At 47.8% G+C, this 19,505-nt stretch overlaps 1 protein-coding gene across 2 annotated transcripts in view; it reads right to left on the reverse strand.

Annotated features, from left to right (window-relative positions):
• Positions 1 to 19,505, reverse strand: part of RNFT2 (ring finger protein, transmembrane 2) — a 594,232-nt gene that overhangs the window by 83,301 nt on the left and 491,426 nt on the right. For both annotated transcript variants that reach the window (XM_069619214.1, XM_069619215.1), the window contains one exon: positions 12,462 to 12,611. In XM_069619214.1, the coding sequence (XP_069475315.1) occupies positions 12,462 to 12,611 (150 nt within the window). The remainder of the gene's footprint in view (positions 1 to 12,461; positions 12,612 to 19,505) is intronic.

Genomic DNA, 19,505 nt, shown 5'->3' on the forward strand with positions numbered 1-19,505 from the left:
CTTTTGAGAGGAGCAACAGAACGCGGACGACCTACCCCAATAGACTATTAGTTTCAGCGGCCATTAGGGCGGCTATATCCTACTGAGCCCTGAGTAGAAGCTCGCGCTCGGCAGGGCTAGATGTGGGGATGCCTGAGATCCAGGAATGGAGCTGGGCAACTGTTGGGGAGGGTATTGTTGGGGGAGGGGTGGGTGGGCAGAAAGTCAGGGGATGGGGAGTTGAGTGTGTGTGTGGTTATGGGGAGTTTGAGTTTTGTTTCGAGCCTATTTGGGAGAACCAACTTGCGGCACGTGCGGTGCATGAAGGGACGTAACCGATGGAGGATCGGGTGGGTGCTTATTAACGACCTATGGGGGACCTCAGGATAATAACGTGGAACGTCAGGGGCCTTAACAGCTACCTGAAAAGAAACAAGATTGTGATGTATCTGAAAAGGCAGAAAATAGACATTGCATTACTACAAGAAACGTACTTGACGCGGGAGAAGTTGGACATAGTTAAGAGAAAGTGGAAAGGGACCGTAGTGGGCTCGCCATACTCTGCATATGCCCGGGGGGTGCTAATCTGGGTGGCACCGTATGTCCCGTTCAAATTGACACAAGAGGTGGTTGAAATGGATGGAAGGATGGCTATATTGCGAGGGCTGGTAGAGGGCAGGGAGGTATGCATAGTAAACACGTATGCCCCCAACCAAAACACAGCAGCATATTTCAGAGCCCTGTGTGCCAATCTTAGTGTGTGTATGGGGAGCACGGTGATCTGGGGCGGGGACTTCAATTGTGTGTTGGATCCGGCGGTGGACAGGTCAGATGATAGGGTGAATAAGCCTAGCCCAGCGGCGAGAGCGTTGCGGGCGCTGCTAACAGATTTTGGTTTTACAGATGCGTGGAGGATGAAACATCCCACTGAGAGGCAATACTCACATTATTCGGCCCCGCACCAACTGCACACTAGGCTCGATTACGTATTTGTCACAGCAGATGTGATGACCGAGATTACTCAAACCGAATACAAGGCCAGGGTCCTCTCGGATCATTCGCCCCTGATCCTCGGATGGCAATATTGCCCCCCGAGGGCGAAAATCCCTACATGGCGCCTCCGAGCGGAGGCGCTCAAAGATCCAATCTTTAGAGAAGATATAAGGGAGGAGATTACTAACTTTTTTGTGGAAAATACGGGAAGTGTTGACTCTGCGGGCACACTATGGGAAGCTTTTAAGGTGGTGATGCGGGGGGCGGCCATTGCTAAGTCAAGAGGGTTAGAGGGTGGGGTCTTGGCCGACCTACAGAGGGCGGAAACTGAGCGAGAAACAACGTTGAAGAGCGAAGAGGTAGACACGGAGCTGGTACTCCAACTACAGCAACAATGTGCAGGACACTGGGAAAGACTCTGCAATCTTAATTATAAGAAATATGTCGAGAGGCAGCATGCAGGGGGAGACAAGACAGGCCACCTTTTGGCCTGGCTATACAAAAGCGAGACCCCCAAGTCTCCGATTAGGACCATTATTAGGGAGGACGGAGAAGAGGTGGCCATGCAAGAGGAGGTTAACAAAGAATTTGTGGAATATTACAAAGTGCTGTATGGAGATGATGAGATAGGCGACCAGCGCATGATAAACGAAACGTTAGAAGACATAGGGCTGCCCAAGATAAGCGGCGAAGAGAGGGAGGAGTTAGATGACCCAATCACGTTGGAGGAATTAGAAGAGGTAGTAAAGCAGCTGCCCACTTGTAAGGCCCCAGGGGCAGATGGGTTCCCCAGCGAATTTTATAAAGTATACAAGGAGGAAATCCTCTCCCCAATGCTGGACATGTTGAATGAAGCGTTTGAGATAGGACGGTTGCCTGAGTCACTTAGGGAGGCGATTATCATACCGCTGCCCAAGCCCAATAAACCGGAGCACAGATGTGGTTCCTACAGGCCCCTGTCGATGCTCAATCAAGACAGCAAGATTCCCACAGCTGTTCTTGCGAATCGATTGCGGAAAGTGATTGGCAGACTCATACATCCTGATCAGACGGGTTACGTCCCGAACAGGAACATTACACACAACCATAGGCGACTTCATCGGGTGGTCGAATGGGGTGTCAAAAACGAGGGTGAGATGGCAATAGTGTCTCTAGATGCAGTCAAGGCTTTTGACTCGGTCAAGTGGTCATGGCTATTGGCTGCTTTGGAAGGATATGGAATGGGGCCGTGCTATATCAGATGGGCAAGGATGTTGTATAGTGAGCCGCTTGCCAGGGTGATATCCGAAAGATGGCAACTTAGCAGAGGCACCAGACAAGGGTGCCCCTGGTCCCCGATGCTGTACATCTTGGCCCTGGAGCCTTTGGCAATATGCCTTAGAGCACAGTACGAGACGATTGGCATTGAGGTGGGAGGGGAACGACACTTGATATCCTTGTACGCGGACGATCTGTTGCTGTACTTGCAATACCCAGAAGAAAACCTCTTATACATACTTGAAGTGATGGAAAGGTATGCAGAGTTGTCGGGCATCTCGGTGAACCCCCAAAAATCTGTCATATTCCCATTAGGTAGCTATAGGGGGATCCCTGCAGGAGGTCTACCGGTGCTACAAGTACCGTGGGCCATGCGCTCCTTTCGCTATTTGGGCATAGATATATATCACACGGCGCAGGACGAACACAGACAATACGGAAGTAGCCGTTGAGAAAATCAGAAACAGCATGCAGTTCTGGGCTAGATTGCCCTTGGCGATGATGGGGCGGGGGGCTATGCTCAAGATGGTAGTTCTGCCCAGGCTTTTGCATTATTTTAGCAATATCCCACACATAATACCCAAGAAGTTTTTTAGTAAATTGAACAGCATGTGTAGGGATTTCTTGTGGCACAGTACCCGAAATAGGGTGGCGTTCTGGAAACTGCAGAACTTTTATGGAAAAAGGAGGTATCAGACTGCCCCATTTTGAGGTTTATTATTTGGCGGGACAGTTGCAATATGTGGCTAAGTGGCTCTCCGATGAAGTGAAACCTGAGCACAGGGTGCTTGGGCAGGACTGTGCCCCGTTTTACTTGAAAGAAATGATCTGGCTGTCCGAAACTGACATGAGGGGGCGCCCTGCGATGTTGAAGCTGGGGCGGAAAATTTGGCGTAGGGCTTGTCGCCTAATGGAGGTCCCATACCCGTGCCTCCCGCAGGTACCGTTGGTTGCTTTAACAGGAGGGGATGATCAGCTAAGGGCGATTGTTAGGAACTACTGGGAATCGGTGGGGCTGGCAACGCTAGGCGATGTTTGGCAGGAGGGATCCATTAAGGAGTTTATAGAACTCAACAAAGAGGTGGGTTTACACACGGGGCAATATGTCACATACATCAGATTGGTGCGAATGATTAAGAGCACCTGGCCAGAAACAGTACTGATAGAAGAGCCAGATGCAGTCTTGGAAGCAATGTATGATATGTCTGAAGGGGGTCATGAGATCTCGAGACTGTACGAGATGGTGATGGCTAAGGTGGGTAAAGATTTGACGCATCTGAGACTGGACTGGGAGATGGAAGTGGGGGCCCGATGTAGGACGGGATGTGGGAGCGTGCCCTGGGCTACCACAAAAAAGTATCTAGAAATGCCGGATTGAAACAAATTCAGCTGTATGTAACGCATAGGGCATACATGACCCTCTTGAGGATATCTAAGTTCCGAAACGCTGGCATACAAGTGTGTCCTAAATGTAACCTTGAAAACGCTGACATGACACATGTTTTGGTCGTGCCCGATTATTAGATGCTACTGGAGTGATGTGGCGCAGAAACTGGCCGATAAAGGGGTTACTCTCGTTATAGACACGGCTTGGGCCTGCTTGCTGGGCGGGTTCCCTAGGCCACGGAAACTCAAACATATTGAGAAACTAAGAAATCTGGCGTATGTGCTTGCGAAACGTAGGATCGCCATCGGGTGGAAGAAATGCCACAAACCTAAGGTGGATGTATGGTGGAAGGACCTACAGAAATGGGCGGAGGCTGAAACGGTGGCATGGCAAGATGCGAGTAGCCGGGCTGATGAGGGGGAGGTGGGCACCCTATTGGCCTGGAAAGCGCTCATAACAATCAAACCCAAAAGACTCTGAAGAAGACGAAACTCGGCCGCATGTGCCAAACACTGAAAGAGATGGACAAATAGGCTCACGGGGGGAGGGCGGGATAATGGGAGCAGTGACTACGATCACTTGATGTGCAATTGAACCATTATGATTATGCTGCTTGTTTGGTTTTCATTGTTTTTGTTTGTATAAAAATCAATAAAAGAAATTTAAAAAAAAAATAAAGAATCTGAGGCGGCAAACATGAAGAAAACGCTGAAGAAAACGCTGAACAAACGCGGAAGGCTTATAGATTAAAACACAGAAGACTCCACGAAGAACCAGTGAGTCCTCCTGAGGGAAGCAGGAACACCAGGGCGTATTGGCAGTTCTGCCAAATGCAGGCATTTGTTGATAAATCACACGAAAGCGAGCAAGTTGATAAGAATCGGTTAAAAGGGAAAACGAAACCACAATTAAGAACATTCAAATGTGTGAATGTATACGAAATACAGATAAGAAAAGCCCTGGTAGAATAATATACCAGGTAGATGTAGTAGGAAACGTCAACTATCAAACTTTGAGGTGGGAGCTGTGATGAATCCAGTGGAGTCATCACTGATTGCCCGGCGGTGGTCTCTTCCCATGTGGGCAGGGGATGACAGCAGCTACCCAATCCGGATCCTGGGGGAGTGGTTATGTGAGGAAAGATCACATGGGAGGGGACAGCTTCAGGGGGGTCTGCGGGTTAGAGATGACTCCATCGGATGAGATGCAGTATTTTAACCTTTCCCCTACAGGAAATAATGTATTTATTTTACATTTTTAAAGCGCTCACATAGCCCGCAGGCATCGAGGCACTGTTACAGGAATTGTTTTTTTGTTTTGTTACGTAATTGTTTTTTTGTCTTAGTTGCGTATTTATAACGCGCTTAAACACCAAGAGGTTTCTAATTAAGCACGGACCCGGTGATCGAACCTGTGTTGCTTCGTGTCGTCTTGCTTCCAAGTCGCGCACATTGCCGCTGAGCTATCCTCCCAGGAGGCAAGACCTAAACTTTTAATGGCATACTCTATATGTAGACAAAACTCCATGTATGCCCTGTGAGGAACCTGAGGGTGTCCTCACTTCTTTCTCCCCAGCATCCTCTGTACAGGTGGCCAGGCAAGGGCCATCGCTCTTGGATCCAGATCATGGGCGTTTAGACACAAGGGAGGATCACTTGGGTAAAGGAAACTTGGAGAATGGTAGGGGGATGTCCTTGGGACAGTCGTGGTATCCCCCATTTCCAATCCATGATGAAGCATTGGTCCCATCTGCATTTGTAGGATATTGCTACTCTTTTCCCTCTGCCCGGAAAAACACTAAAAGACATCATAAATACGGGAGCACTAGGAGGAAAGTGGATGGCGGTCCGCAGGCATGACAGGGTATCCCGGTTTTCCTTATGAGGGCCACCCTCACCCTCCCCCGGCCTTTGTGGGTTGTTGCAAACCATCTCCCCTCATTTCCCCTTGTTCCAATCATAGTATTCGGACGAGGAAAAGGCAGTCAGGAGTAGTGAACACTAGTAACTCATTTCAACACTCTAGTACTGAGACAAGGAAGAAGCATGTGAAGTGTTGTAAAGGTGAGGCATGTCCCAAGTGCTCCACTAATTACCACCAGGCAATTACAATTATAGACTCACACCTGCAACCTGCCAACTGGTTGCAGATGTATAAAATGGAGAGAGCCCAGCAGAAATGAGAGCAGCAGGGGAGAGCCAAGGCTGGGAGAATCCTGCATACCAGGAGGCAGCCGTGGTGGGTCCTGCAGGAGAGCCAGGACGTTGGCAGACGATTCCATGATGCTGTGGAGCAAAGGGCTGGGCGGCCCGTGAGAAGGCCACAGGTGTGGGAGCCTCACTGGTCAGAGGTGCGCTGCCAGAGCGGCGGACACAGAAAGAAAGGAGCAGAGTTACTGACAGCATTTGCTGGGAGAAAGCAAAGCTGCCAGCGAGATACAAAGAGAAGGTGAAGTGCGAGCGGGGCTCGTGGTGAAAGAAAAGCAGGTTGTGGAACAGAACCCGAAAGCACAGCTGCCCGGAGGAGATGCCAGGGGCAGGTTTGTGAGAAGGGAAGAGCACTCGAACCGGGCACTCAACGGAGGTTTGGGTAAGCCAAAATAGTGGCTGAATTAATGAAAAACATGCGCAAGATGGAATGAACCCAATGCAACAGATTGAGAGGAAATATAAGGACAATATCAAATGTAAGCAGCAGATTAAAAGATCAGTTCTTGAATATCGGACTTAATGAAGGCTTTTGGCAAAGTTATGACCCGATAAGTATGCGTGAAATTCAAGTACCGCCTATTGAAAGCAAATCACGAGCCGTATGAAAGGCAATGGACAGCAAGTATGAAAGATTGCTAGAAAGTATGAAAGCAAGGTGGTGAAGGAACGAAAACACCACGACGTGAACAATGTGCGAAAACATTTTGTGGCAAACCCAGAGACTGGCAAAGGAAATAATACATTGTGGCAAAGCCAAGAGGCTGACCAGGAAAAGCCAAATGAGTGTGAACCATCACACAAGTACAAATATAGAAGAACCTGTGTGAGGCTAAGGGACTTAAGGTTCCTGGTTGCGCAACCTGCGATGGGTGGACCGTGTGGTCTGATAACTGCGCCTAGACCAGGAAAACTCCAACTGTGAAAGCCAAAGAGGTTGCTGAAGTGAAACAGGAGAAAGCAATCTGATTGAACTATTAAGAAGCCAGAAGTAGTATAAAGTTGGTTTGGAGTTGTGTTTGAACATTGAAAGATTTATGAGAAGTACGACAAGCTAAACTTGGGGAAGGGAACCCTGAGTTTTTTGTGGAACTATCTTTAACTTGGGGAAGGGGAGCTGAAAAGTAAGCCAGGAGCTGGACGAAGCTCAGAACTTTATTTGGAACACTATTTTGTTTATTGCTGACATGCCTACACATTGATTAGCTTTAGTTGGGAGGGCAAGTTTAGGTTTTGGACGACCAGACTGAAGTTGAACTTTCTGACTCAGACCTTCCTTCATTTCTTTAGGTAGGGAAAGCACACCTTAGAATAGGGCATGAAGGCTTTCAACCATCCTGACATTTGAGTTATTAAAACATTTATTTTTTAACTTTGTATCCGTTGTCTGTGTCTTGGTTCATTATGCCTTCACAGCCCCAAACATCTACAGTACACATAAAACATCTTGTGTTTCTGACATCTCTTTACGTAAGATTTTTAAAGAACAGTAGTTTAGAAGACCACTTACATCTATTGACTTCAACTCTCATAAAGCCTAAAGTACTGAGACGAAGAAGAGGAGCAAAGAGTGGATGCAAACCAAGTTTGCATCCACATCCACTAGGCCCAAAGCCTAACGTGCAGACTAGTTGTTCTGTGGGAACTAAAGTGCCCAGGACCTTTAAAAATGGCATCTGCAATAACAAGGCAGGCAGTGGTGGAGAGGTCTGTGAAGGGGAAAGCAGACAGGAGGAAGACGGGCACATTTGTGCAGCGGCTCACGAACATGAGTTACACACGCTGGCGTGGTGCAAGGGAAGGAGGAGTATCATGGGGCCATCGAGAGAAACGGCAGAGCTCTTGGAGGCGCAGTCATGGCGGGGTACAGCATTCTCCAGTCCAGGCCACAGGGAAAAGCCGGCAAGTAGGGGCAGAGCAGCAGGAAGAGCTAGGGAGACGATGGCGGCCTATCAGAGGCCGATCCAGAAAGGGAGCTTCATCGTGGAAGCACACCAAATGTCAGGGACACCACAACCAACCAGTGAGTCTCCTACAACCATTGGGGGCCCCGAGGCGTGCCAACAACCATATAATGAAATTAATGAAGTACATGAGCGTGATATTACGGACAATGCTCAAAGACAATTTAACTACAGACAAACTAATGTTATATCAATGTTTGAAAGAGTAAAGATTTGAATACTGACAAGAGAAAGTGAAACAATAAAAGGAGAATAAATACCTATGCATGGGTTGTCAATGTGGGGGAGAGCTGAAACCAGTTTTACCCTAAGTAGACACTTTTGACAGAACGACGAAGATCTTGATGAGGTAAATTGCAAATGACAGTGAAGCCACTGGGAAGTCCTGGAAAGGAGAAGACACCAGCCAACTGACAATTGGAGGAGAAAGATACCTGGCAGGGAAGTATACCAGATAAGAGAAATACATTTGCTACAAAAGACATTGTTGGATACCATGGACATTATTGATTGAACCAGGACTTTCTGAAGGCAGTTTTACAACCTCAAGGAATTCTTGTTTAAAGAGACACATTGCCACCCTACTTAACAATCCAGGGTAAAGGAGCCATCTCCTGGATCCAACGGGTTCTCCTTGGAAAAACACTTTTGGATCAATTTTTGTATGTTTTGATTTTTAGCACCTTAAACTGAACATAAATCAGAAAAATGTCCATGCACCCTTGATTGTTCTTTCTAGTGTGAGAGTCAGCTAAGAATGTTTTGGACACAAGGACAGTTTTCTAAGTTGAGCTACTTGACACAGACTGATTCTTAGTTTTAGTTTCCTAGGCAGGGAACCTCTTTATTTGGGATAGGGTTAAAAAGGCGTTATTTCAGCCTATTTGGTGTTAAATAAAATATCTGATTATGAGACTATTATAAACTTGTGGCTGGCTCTCATTTTCCGACCCCTCACAGAGCAAAGCCCACATCAGAAAAGCCCTGGCGGGGGGTAAACCAGGCAAATACAAATTGCAAGTGTTGGTTTGAATAAAAAGACCCGGCAGGGGATTGCACCAGGCAAATGCAAATCTTTGAAGTATATATGAATGAAAAGCCCAGGCAGGAGAGTATACCAGGCAAAATACAAATGTGTTTATAAAAGAAAACCCTGGCAGGAGAGTGTACCAGGTGAATCCAAGTTATAAGCATGTGTATGTGGAAAAACCCTGGCAGAAAGTTATACTAGGCATGGTCAAGATGAACAGTGTATAAGAGAAAGACAAGAATTACTGATAACAGTACATCAGGAAAAGGTTGTTAAAATACAAGAGAGGACAGGAAAATCCTGGCAGGAGAGAACACCAGGCATCATAACAAGACGAAAATTAAAACCAAGTTATTTTGTTCTAGTTGCGTTATTGAGCAAGAGTGAATCAAGGAACTGACATTCCTGAAAATAAACAAGAAAGAAGACATCCAGGGGAAGGGAACCACCCTCTGGAATCAGGAATTCTATGCTTTTGGAACATTTTGTGTTAAAGCTATACATTTCCTTTTTTGAATATTTATTCACCATTAAAGGCCAATAACATTACCCCTTTTCACGTTATTGTCGTTTTATTAGAATGTGAGGGCCAGAATAGTACTTTGGCACATGACATTTTATTCTGGACATTCTGACCACTGACAGATCCTTCGTGTTGGTTTTAGGTAGGGAAACACCAAAAGAGCAAGGACAGAAAGGCCTTTCCCAACCACCTTTTTGTTTTAATAAAAGTCTTTGACCAAAACTATGAACCCCCCCCGTGTCTGATGTTCATTCCTGGTCCCTCACAGTGTACGAATGTGGGGCATACCGTGTTCTCTGAACATGGTCATCCCTCATCTCTATAAGGGGTTCCTTCCCCATGTGATCCTCCCATGGTGCACCGCCCCCAAGGGGATTATTGTACTGTGGACGCACCACCCTGGCCCCATGGGAAATGTCTCCCCGTAGGGGAGAAGGGGCGACATCCCCAGATTTGTCACAGTACCCATCCCTTATTTAAGGCTACCAACAAGTGTTCCATTCCCCAGTGAAGTGTACAACCATGGCTCCATGTTTGCTGTGATGTAGGTCTCCAAACTTGCGTTATAGGGGATTAAGGAAAGCACACTTCTGTTCTGGATGACCTTATACCTTATCATTCATTCTTTAGTGACAGTATAACAAGATCATAATGGACATCACTCTAGTACTTGGTGACCACATAGCTTTGTAGCACCAGACTGAGGTTTCTCCAATTATGGGTGAGCACAGAACATACTATGAAGAATCAGCAACTGGCTAGTGTGATAAACCTAGGGGTGTTCTCCCTATGAAACCCCCGGGATCCAACACTCAGGTGGCCAGGGGCAGACCATCGATGTTGGATTCCAACCCTGGGGGAGGGCAAACGAGGGAGGATCACCTGGGTGGATGACCTCGGGGGGCATTGGGGAGAACACCATTAGGCGAGACATGGTATTCCTGCTCCCCAATTCCAATGCCCTCACCTGATATCCCCTCAGCCTTCATAGGAGTTCGTCATTCTACTTCAACCTCCTCTCGACCATGTCCTTCTTGATGCAGAACCGTTCCCACACATATCCATATGAAGTCACCGCTCACTATTCCCAATTCCCCACTCCAAGTCAGAACTCTAAGAAACATTATCCGATAGGTTCATTCTATTTGGAAACCTTTCAAGCACATTTTTCACCCCATTATACAAACCACTTCAACTCCCTTGATCCTCACCCTTCCTACCCTGCTGACATGACAGACGAGGAACAACAAACTGGGAGCAATGAGGAATCCCTGGGCCATTGACTCCTAAGGACGACCGCCATTTTCTCACACCAACAAGGCCAGGCAGAGTCAGGCAATTACTGATAATTGCACACACCTTACTTCCATCATACTTCCCCACACAGATAAAAGGCGGAGCACAAAAGCACACTCTGAGGAAGGCCAAACGCACGAGGAAGCAGCTATTCCGAAATGGCAGTTTAAACCGAGGAGAAATGCAGCGAGATCAGAGAGGACAACAAGGAGGGAATGACCCTTGTCCTTTTCAACCCAGAACCGCGACTTTCAAGAAGCCTCAAGGAAAAGAAACATAAGGCCTGGAATTGCAGCCGACGAATGGTGCAGCATATGTCAAAGATACACAGGGCCCTCCCACACTGCTAGCCAGGGCGGGGAAAAGAGATTGTCACTGTGCTACTGTCCTTGACTCCGACAGCAAAGCAACACCAATGAGTTCAGCACAGCTGGTGAGTTGGAGAAACTGATAACAGACTGGACTGCGTTGTGCTCAAGGTTGCAAGCGGCAAAATTGTATGCAGAAAGAGAACTGGTATACAATTGACTTTTGTGAAATTGAAATAGGTACCAGATACAGAGTTGTCCAGCGCCACGTGGGTGCTCTTTCGAAGGTCTCTGTTGGTGCCCACCTCCAGAGCGGGGAGGAATCATTGAACTGTGAAATCGAAGTGGTCCTGCAGCGGGTTAGGTAGAATTCCGTGCACATTCGAAAGTCTTTCATTGTCTGTAAAGTGAAATTGGTCTGAGCCTGACTCAGGGGGACTCACTGTAGAAAAGTGGTGAGCGCCCTAAAGAGGGGGATCTTGGGTGAACACACCAAAGAAGATTGTTGTGGCAAACGTGAACCCGACTGGATGCCTGCGAACTAGGGTGAACAGTAACACACCCAAGAAGATTGTTGTGGCAAATGTGAACCCGACAGAGGGATGGTTACAAATTGAAGTTGGTCTGAACCAGACTGAGGGAGGCTAATGGTGAAAGAAGGATCGGAGCTTGACTGAGGGAGGTCTAGGGTGAAGAGGAAATAGCCCTACGTGAATATTGAGAAAGGAACTTTTCTTTATTGCTTATGGAGCATCAGGTCTGCTGAGGCAAGAGACTTTGCACTAAAGAGACTTGGGCACCGACGGCCCTGATGTTGGTGAAAGGAACTGTGACCTCGTGCCGGAGAAGGCTCGGATTGCGCCGTGTGCAAGTGACCCGCCTTGTCCCTTGCTAAAAACATGCGTAAGGGAGGCCCCGGCCTAAACATCCCAACTTATCATTTTGTGAACACTTTTTTTTTGTAAACATTATCCCACACTATTTTGTAGGAAAGCGGTAAGGATTGGCAATAGTTTTTTTTGTTGGTATATGCCCTTTTTATTTGACTACAGCCCACTAAGAATGTATTATTATTATTTGATGGTCGTAGCTTGCTCGTATCATAGATTTAGGGTGAGATATGCGTTTTTCATACCCCTGATAAAAGCTCAATGAACACCCTTGAACTGTGATCAGTTGTGTCCGTCTTACATTGATACCATGCCTTCCTTACACTAGCAAAGAAAAAGAACGATAACTGACATCCTATTTGTAAACTGTCCACACGTCAAACTCCCAGGAAAGAAGTGTCAACTATCGGTAAAATAGAATATTTGCATGCGGCACTTGTCTAAGTCTCAATAAATAAATTAATATGAACTAATCGATACAGTCGTATGAAAGCTTAAATGTAATGTAAAAGGGCCCTGAACAATTATCTGAAATTTTTTACATAGACTGGCATAAAAGACATACATTATTTGTCTTTTAGTGTTAAGGGTGGGGAAAGGGATAGAAGAAGAAGAGCTTGCAGTTACCTTGCTGAGGCTATACAATATGATCAGGATGCCTCCCAAGAAGTAGCCACTGGAGGGGTGATCCCCCAAGATATATTTGTACCATAGTTGGATAGGCACAAGGGCACGGAACAGCTGGCTCAGCTCTTCAATTATCAAGTAGAACTTTCCCTGAAAAAGAAAAACAGTTTGCAGGTCATATAAAAGAGACAAAGAAAAACAACCTCCTTCAGTTGATCCAAGAAATCCCTCTGGTTTGTGTACACCTTCTATATCTCCCACAATAACGAAGAATAAATGTTAACCAAAAAGAGCACTTCAATAAACAGAAAATGTTCGCTAAACTTAACACACTCCAAAATAGAAGAGTTTTTGATTGTGGAAAAAGCAGGCCAACTGAGCCTTAATCACACTTCTTCGTCCACCCAGAAAACCACATGCATCCAAGCATCTAAAAAGACTGGGAAGGAAAACAGGGATGGAATCGGACAAAGATTGTCTTTTGCCTCAAAATGCATCTAAGTCACAGAAACTGGAAACCGTTTTGAGGCCAGATTGTAAGACATACTAGCAACATTACAGAATGTAATGTGTACAGATATGAGTACAACCCAAGTCTAGATGCAATGAACTAGTCTCTTCTCTCTGGAATCATAACATCTGGTACTTATAATTGAAGGTGCCACACAAATGTCTGCAGATACAGTAGCTTAGTTGTGTTTTTGGGAATATAAACTTTTCTTAGTGTTAAGAATGTTATACATATTTCTGGACAGTTACATTTTCAAAACAGCAAGTTTCCTGGATTATTTGCATATGTTTTATACATACACTTAAACTGACAGGCTATACATTTGTAGGTTTTCTATCACTTTGTCTTAAATGTGACCGAAAATCCGACCAAGTATGAAAGTATTATTATTATTTTAGGTTTTTAAAAAGGACACAAGGCACACATGAGTCAAATATGCAATAAAATACACAGATCAAAACTCAATAAAAGTACAATACATTCAAAATACATCCGACCATAAAACAGTAAAAGACAATAACAAAAAAAGATTTACACAACTAAGATTTTAACACTTGCTGAAACTCAGATATTCAGGAATCTTGAGTAAATTAGGTGGAAAGGAGTTCCAGTATGTTACTGCTGCGCCTGAAAAGGATGTTTTCAAGGAGGATACACGTTTACATTTTAGAACAGAACTTCGAAACTAAAGAGTCCTGGCTGTAAAGATCACTTGAACCTCCAGAAATGTTCAGTTTTTCAGCAAAATAAGCAGGGGTCTGGAGATGAATCACTTTGTAGACAATACATAACAATTTAAACATTTGAAAGTAATCCTGACATCCAATAGCAACTAGTGAAAAGACTGTATAATGGAGGCAATACGATCACATTTTTCTGTGCCAGAAATCATCGCACAGAGGCAGAGGATTGAGGATCACTCACTTAAATCGAATTTCGAAAATCAGTCTAACAAAACCAGGGATTGCACTAAAACGGGTGAAACTAAATGATTTCACAGATCTCAAAGGATAGAGATGGAAATTAGCTTATTTTAACATGAAAATGATGTGGGGGTATGAAAGTCGTTCGAGAGTCCAAAGTGAAAACTAGCGATTTCGCTGTTTAAGAAAACTCTGATGGGGACCCCAGGATTCAGTTTCAGGAAATAAGAGCACATCCATGTCTAAATATCCAATAAACAGTCACAGAGCTGCAGCATTTCTCCTCTTTCAGAAGACATTCAGAGAAAGTTGAGTGTCATCAGCATATTGATAAAGATCAATGTACTTTGTAGATAAATTGCCTAGGGGTTCCATATACAAGTTAAAAAGAAATGGTGAAACGATGAACTCCAAATGGAACTAAAAACGAATCAGACCGAGCATTCTCCCTAAAAACCATTGGCTTCCTATTCTTCAAAAATAAACTAAACCTATCGAGGACCAGACCTCTTAATCCCCATGCGATACAATTAGATTTCAAGAAGGGGCTCATGATCAATCATAATTAAGGCTGCTGAAAAATCTAGCAGTACCAACAGACAAGAGTCCCCATCATCCAAAATGATATGCTCTTCATCGAGGATATGCAAGGTAGCGGTTTCAGTTCTACAGCTGGATCAGACTCCTGACTGAAATGGGGCAAATACATTTTGGTTGATAATTCAATCATTCAATTGGTCCGAAACAACTCTCTCAAACATGCCCAACAATGTTAAGGCAGTAACTGGTCTACAATTAGACACGCGCTCCACATCAAGGTTGCTCTTTCTTACAATGGAGACCGGTTTTAAGAGAACCAGGAAAGCAACCAGATCAAAATGAAAGATGCATGAACTAAAGACAATAAGGAAGAAAAATCAGAAAATGATTTTTTAACTTTAGAAGCTGGAAAAGGATCATCAAAAAAATAAGTGCCTTTCGGTGATTGACATCAATAGGCTACGTTCAGCTATGTCTGGAAACACAAATGAAGCCCCATGTTACTCTGGTTTTACAGGGTAAAAGTGTAGGTATCTCCTTGCAAATATTGTTGTGACCCAGGTCAGCAGACATCAATGAATCAAATGGGTAAGGTTGATCTTTATTTTAATAAATAAAAAATTGGTACCATTTTCTACGATGGAAGCTTCTTTCCCCTTGCTCTCCTCTCATCCAACAGTCTTTCCCTCTACCACGTTCTACCTTCCACATATGAAACACTTGGTTCCATTTTAACCCATTATAAATATCACAAATCTTGTTAGAAAAAAACTAGAGGAAATTTTGACATTTAGTGTCAGAAACAGGAGGCTGTTTAGATGGAAGTGGATTTTCCGTCACTTATATGGAAGCAGAAAATGTGTTTGGTTGATTGGTGGAAGATTCAATAGAAGCATGATAGCAAGAGTATTTTGCTTTGGAGACCTCGTCAGAATAACAACGCTGTGCCTTCTTTAAATTACTTAAATTAACAACTGAAGGTGAGGAGCGCAAAATGCGTTCCAAAACTTGAACGGACTGGCGTTGGGAGTTTAAAGTTACAGAAAACCAGGGAGCCGACGCTTTAGGTCGTAAAGTTTTCATATGCAAAGGGGAGATGGTGTCCACAGCAGATTTCTTGAGATTTGGCAAAAATAACATCAACAGAAGGAACAAGTTACTTACCTGTAACTGTTGTTCTCCAGCATGGGTCTGGCATGGATTCACATGCTCATGAATATTCCCCGTCGTCAGGCTGGGAATCCTCGGTAAAGAAAAAACCAGTATCAGTTTCGTTTCTGATCTGTCTTTCGTAGTAATAACCAATCACTGGTCTCTGCGTCATACTGACCACAGCCAATGACTGCCCTCTACCTAAGCACCGCCTCTGGCAGCCATCTTCAGATTTAGAAGCACGTGAAGTGGCAGTATGACCAAGTGAAGAGCCGCAGAGGGGTAGGCGGGAGGGTTCGCATGTGAATCCATGCCAGACCCATGCTGGAGAACAACAGTTACAGGTAAGTAACTTGTTCCTTCTCCAGCATGGGGTCTGGCATGGATTCACATGCTCATGAATAAAGAATACATAGCAGTACACACATGCACAACCACGGGAGGTGGCAAAGGCTCAACATTAAGCATTACATCAAACTCAACATTAAGCATCTTACCTCCTCACCAGGCTCACCTCAGGCGAACAGGTTGCGCAGCACTGCTTGGCCGACCCTGGACTCCTCCCTGGAATCCCGGTCGACGCAGTAGAATTTCGTGAAGGTGTGCGTCGACCTCCACGTAGCAGCCCTGCATATGTCCAGCAGGGGCACACCAGAACCACACCGTGGTAGCTGCGATCGCTCTGGTGGAATGGGCTCTCGGACGGCCAGGCAGCGGTCGGTTTGCCAACCGATGACAGTACATGATACAGCCGGAGAGCCATCTGGAAATGGAAGCCTTCGAGAGAGCCTTCCCCTGATTGACAGAGTTGTGACGTCTTCCGAAAACACTTCGTGCGGTCCACGTAGAACTTCAGCGCTCTAGCCACATCCAGCGAGTGCAAAGTCCTCTCAGCCGGCGACGAAGGCGACGGGAAGAACACAGGCAACACCAAGGGTTCGTTGAGATGGAAGTCCGACGGTACCTTGGGCATGAAGGAGGGGTGCGTCCTGAGCACTACCCTCGTGTCGTGAAAAGTCAAGTACGGGGCCTTGCAGGAAAGGGCCTGGATCTCTCCCACCCGTCGTGCGGAGGTGATGGCCACAAGAAACGCTGTTTTCCACGACAGAAACTTCAATGGGGCCGAGTGCAGAGGCTCGAACGGAGGTCCCATGAGCTTGGTCAGCACCACGTTGAGCTCCCACGCCGGGGCCGGAGCCTTCACCGGCGGGAACGATCTGAACAGTCCCTTCATGAACTCTTTCACCAGACGATGAGACCACAAGGACGTCTGCCCCGTGGTTCTGGTGTATCGGGAGATCGCAGCAAGATGAATCTTGATGGACGCGTGTGCCAGTCCAGCTTTGGCCAGCGTCAGCAGGTACGGCAGTACCTGGGGAGCCGTAATCCGTAGAGGGTTAATCTTCTGTGCGTGGCACCAGACAGAGAACCTCTTCCATTTGTGTCCGTAGCATTTAAGAGTCGAGGACGCCCTGGCCTTTGCAAGAACCTCTCTGCAGTCGGCCGGTATGTCGTATCCTCCAAACTCTAGCGCTGCAGGAGCCAGGCCTGCAAGTTCAGCGACTTCGGGTCGTGGTGGAGGATGGCGCCTCCTTCCCTGGAGAGTAGATCCGCGTCCACCGGCAGCTTGATTGGCGGGGACGCTGACAAGTCCAGAAGGTCCGGGAACCATATCTGCCTCGGCCACGCAGGTGCGACGAGGATCATCCTGCACCGTGACCTCTTGAGCTGGTTGACAAGCCGGATTAGCAGTGGCAAAGGAGGGAACGCGTAGAGGAACAGGCCCTCCCAGGGGAACGAGAAAGCATCGCCCATGCTCCTCGCCTGGGGAAACCTGCTGGCGAACCTCCGGCACTTGGAGTTCGTCGCCGTCGCGAACAGGTCGATCTGGGGTGTGCCCCACCGTCAGAAGAGGCGATCCACTAGATCCTGCCGTAGTTCCCACTCGTGGCACGAGCGCAGCTCCCTGCTGAGTGAGTCGGCGATGGTGTTTTTTATCCCTGCCAGATGAAACGGCACCAGAAACATCCTCTGGGCGACGGCCCAATGCCACAGGTCCTGCGCCTCCTTGGACAGTGCTGGGGACCTGGTTCCGCCCTGTTTCCTGATGTAAAACATGGTGGTGGTGTTGTCGGTGAAGATCCTCACCACCTTGCCCTTGAGGGACGGAAGGAAGGACCTGAGGGCCCAGAACACTGCACGGAGCTCCAGGACGTTGATATGGAGGGACTTCTCCGTCGGGAGCCAAAGGCCTCTCGCGTGCAGATTTTCGGTGTGCGCTCCCCACCCTTCCAGGGAGGCATCCGTGGTCACTGTCTCCTGGTGGTCTGGGGTCTGGAAGTCCATGCCCGCCGTCAGATGCGCGCGGATGCCCCACCACCGGACCGCTCGGCGGAAACTCTCGTCGAGTGTGATCCTCTCCTCGAAGCCGCCCATCGTTTGGATCCAGCACGCGTCCAGGAACTCCTGCAACGGGCGCATCCGGAGCCTGCACATGGGAATGAGGTAGATGCAAGAAGACATCATTCCAAGGAGGGACTTGATGGACCTCACCTTGGCCGCGTCGGAAACCAACATCCGCTGTACCTTGCCCAGGATGGACCTGGTCCTTTCCTCCGATGGGGAGGCCAGAAAGGACACTGTGTCGAGCTTCGCTCCCAGAAACAGTGCGTTTTGCGCGGGTACCAGGTGGGACTTGGCGTAGTTCACGGAGAACCCCAGGTCCGTGAGAAGTTGGACGGTCCTTGCCGTGTGATCCACGGCGAGCTCCCTCGTCTTGGCTCGGATGAGCCAGTCGTCCAGGTAGGGGTAGACGTGGATCCCCTCGCGGCGCAGCTGCGCCGCCACCGGTGCAAGGCACTTGGTGAATACCCTGGGTGCCGACCGTAGTCCGAAGGGGAGGGCTTTGAACTGGTAGTGACGCCCTTGGACCACAAACCTGAGGAATTTTCGGTGCCCCTTTAGGATGGGAATATGGAAGTAGGCATCCTCCAAATCCAACGACGACAGGAAGTCTCCTTCCTCCAGCTGACCCAGGACGTGCTGGAGGGTGACCATCCGGAACTTTTGCGCCTTGATGAACTTGTTCAGACGTCGCAGGTCCAGGATGGGGCGCCATCCCCCCGTCTTCTTCTTCACGAGGAAGTATCTCGAGTAAACTCCGGAGCCCCGAAGCCTCTTTGGGACGAGTTCAATGGCGCCCTCCCTGAGCATCGCCTTTACCTCCAGGAGAAGTTGAGGGACGTGAAGTTCTTTCCTGGCCACGGGGGGGACGCGCGGACACCTTCTTTGAAACTCGAGCGCGTGGCCACGGGCCAAGGCGTCCAGCACCCAACGGTCGGTGGAGATGGACTCCCACACGCTGACGAAGCTCGCCAGCCGGCCTCCCACCGGGGTGCTTCGGTGGGGGCCCGACCCCACGGCCGGTTCAATCCTGCTTCGACGAGGCTTTGCCGCCTTGACCTCCTTGGCGACGACGGCGGGGTCCGCCAGACTTGCCTCGTCCTCTGTAGGCCTCCTGAGCCGACGAGCGGGCCGCTTGACGGTAGGTGGAGAAACCGCCGCCGGAACTTTTGGAGGCGCCCTTGCCTCCGCTGCTCCGAAAGGGCGTCCGTCGTTGTTGCAGAACTCCAAGGGCCCGGGCCGTCTCGGTGTCCGCTTTAATGGCCTGAAGGGAATCGTCCACTGTTTTCCCAAACAGGTTGTTCCCATCGAAGGGCATGTCCAGGACTCTGGTCTGAACGTCTTGACGGAAGTCCGTAGCCTTGAGCCATCCTTGCCGCCTAAGGCAAACGCCGTTGCCCAACTGGCGGAACCCAGTGTCGGCGATGTCCGTCGCAACGGTAATGGCGTGGTCCGAAGCCACCTCACCTTCCTGCAGGATCTCCAGGGCCTCTGCCCTCTTGTCGTCCGGCAAGA

This window comes from Ambystoma mexicanum, chromosome 10, assembly GCF_040938575.1.
Source record: "Ambystoma mexicanum isolate Mex_15411 chromosome 10, UKY_AmexF1_1, whole genome shotgun sequence".
NCBI classification, from domain to species: Eukaryota; Metazoa; Chordata; class Amphibia; order Caudata; family Ambystomatidae; genus Ambystoma; species Ambystoma mexicanum.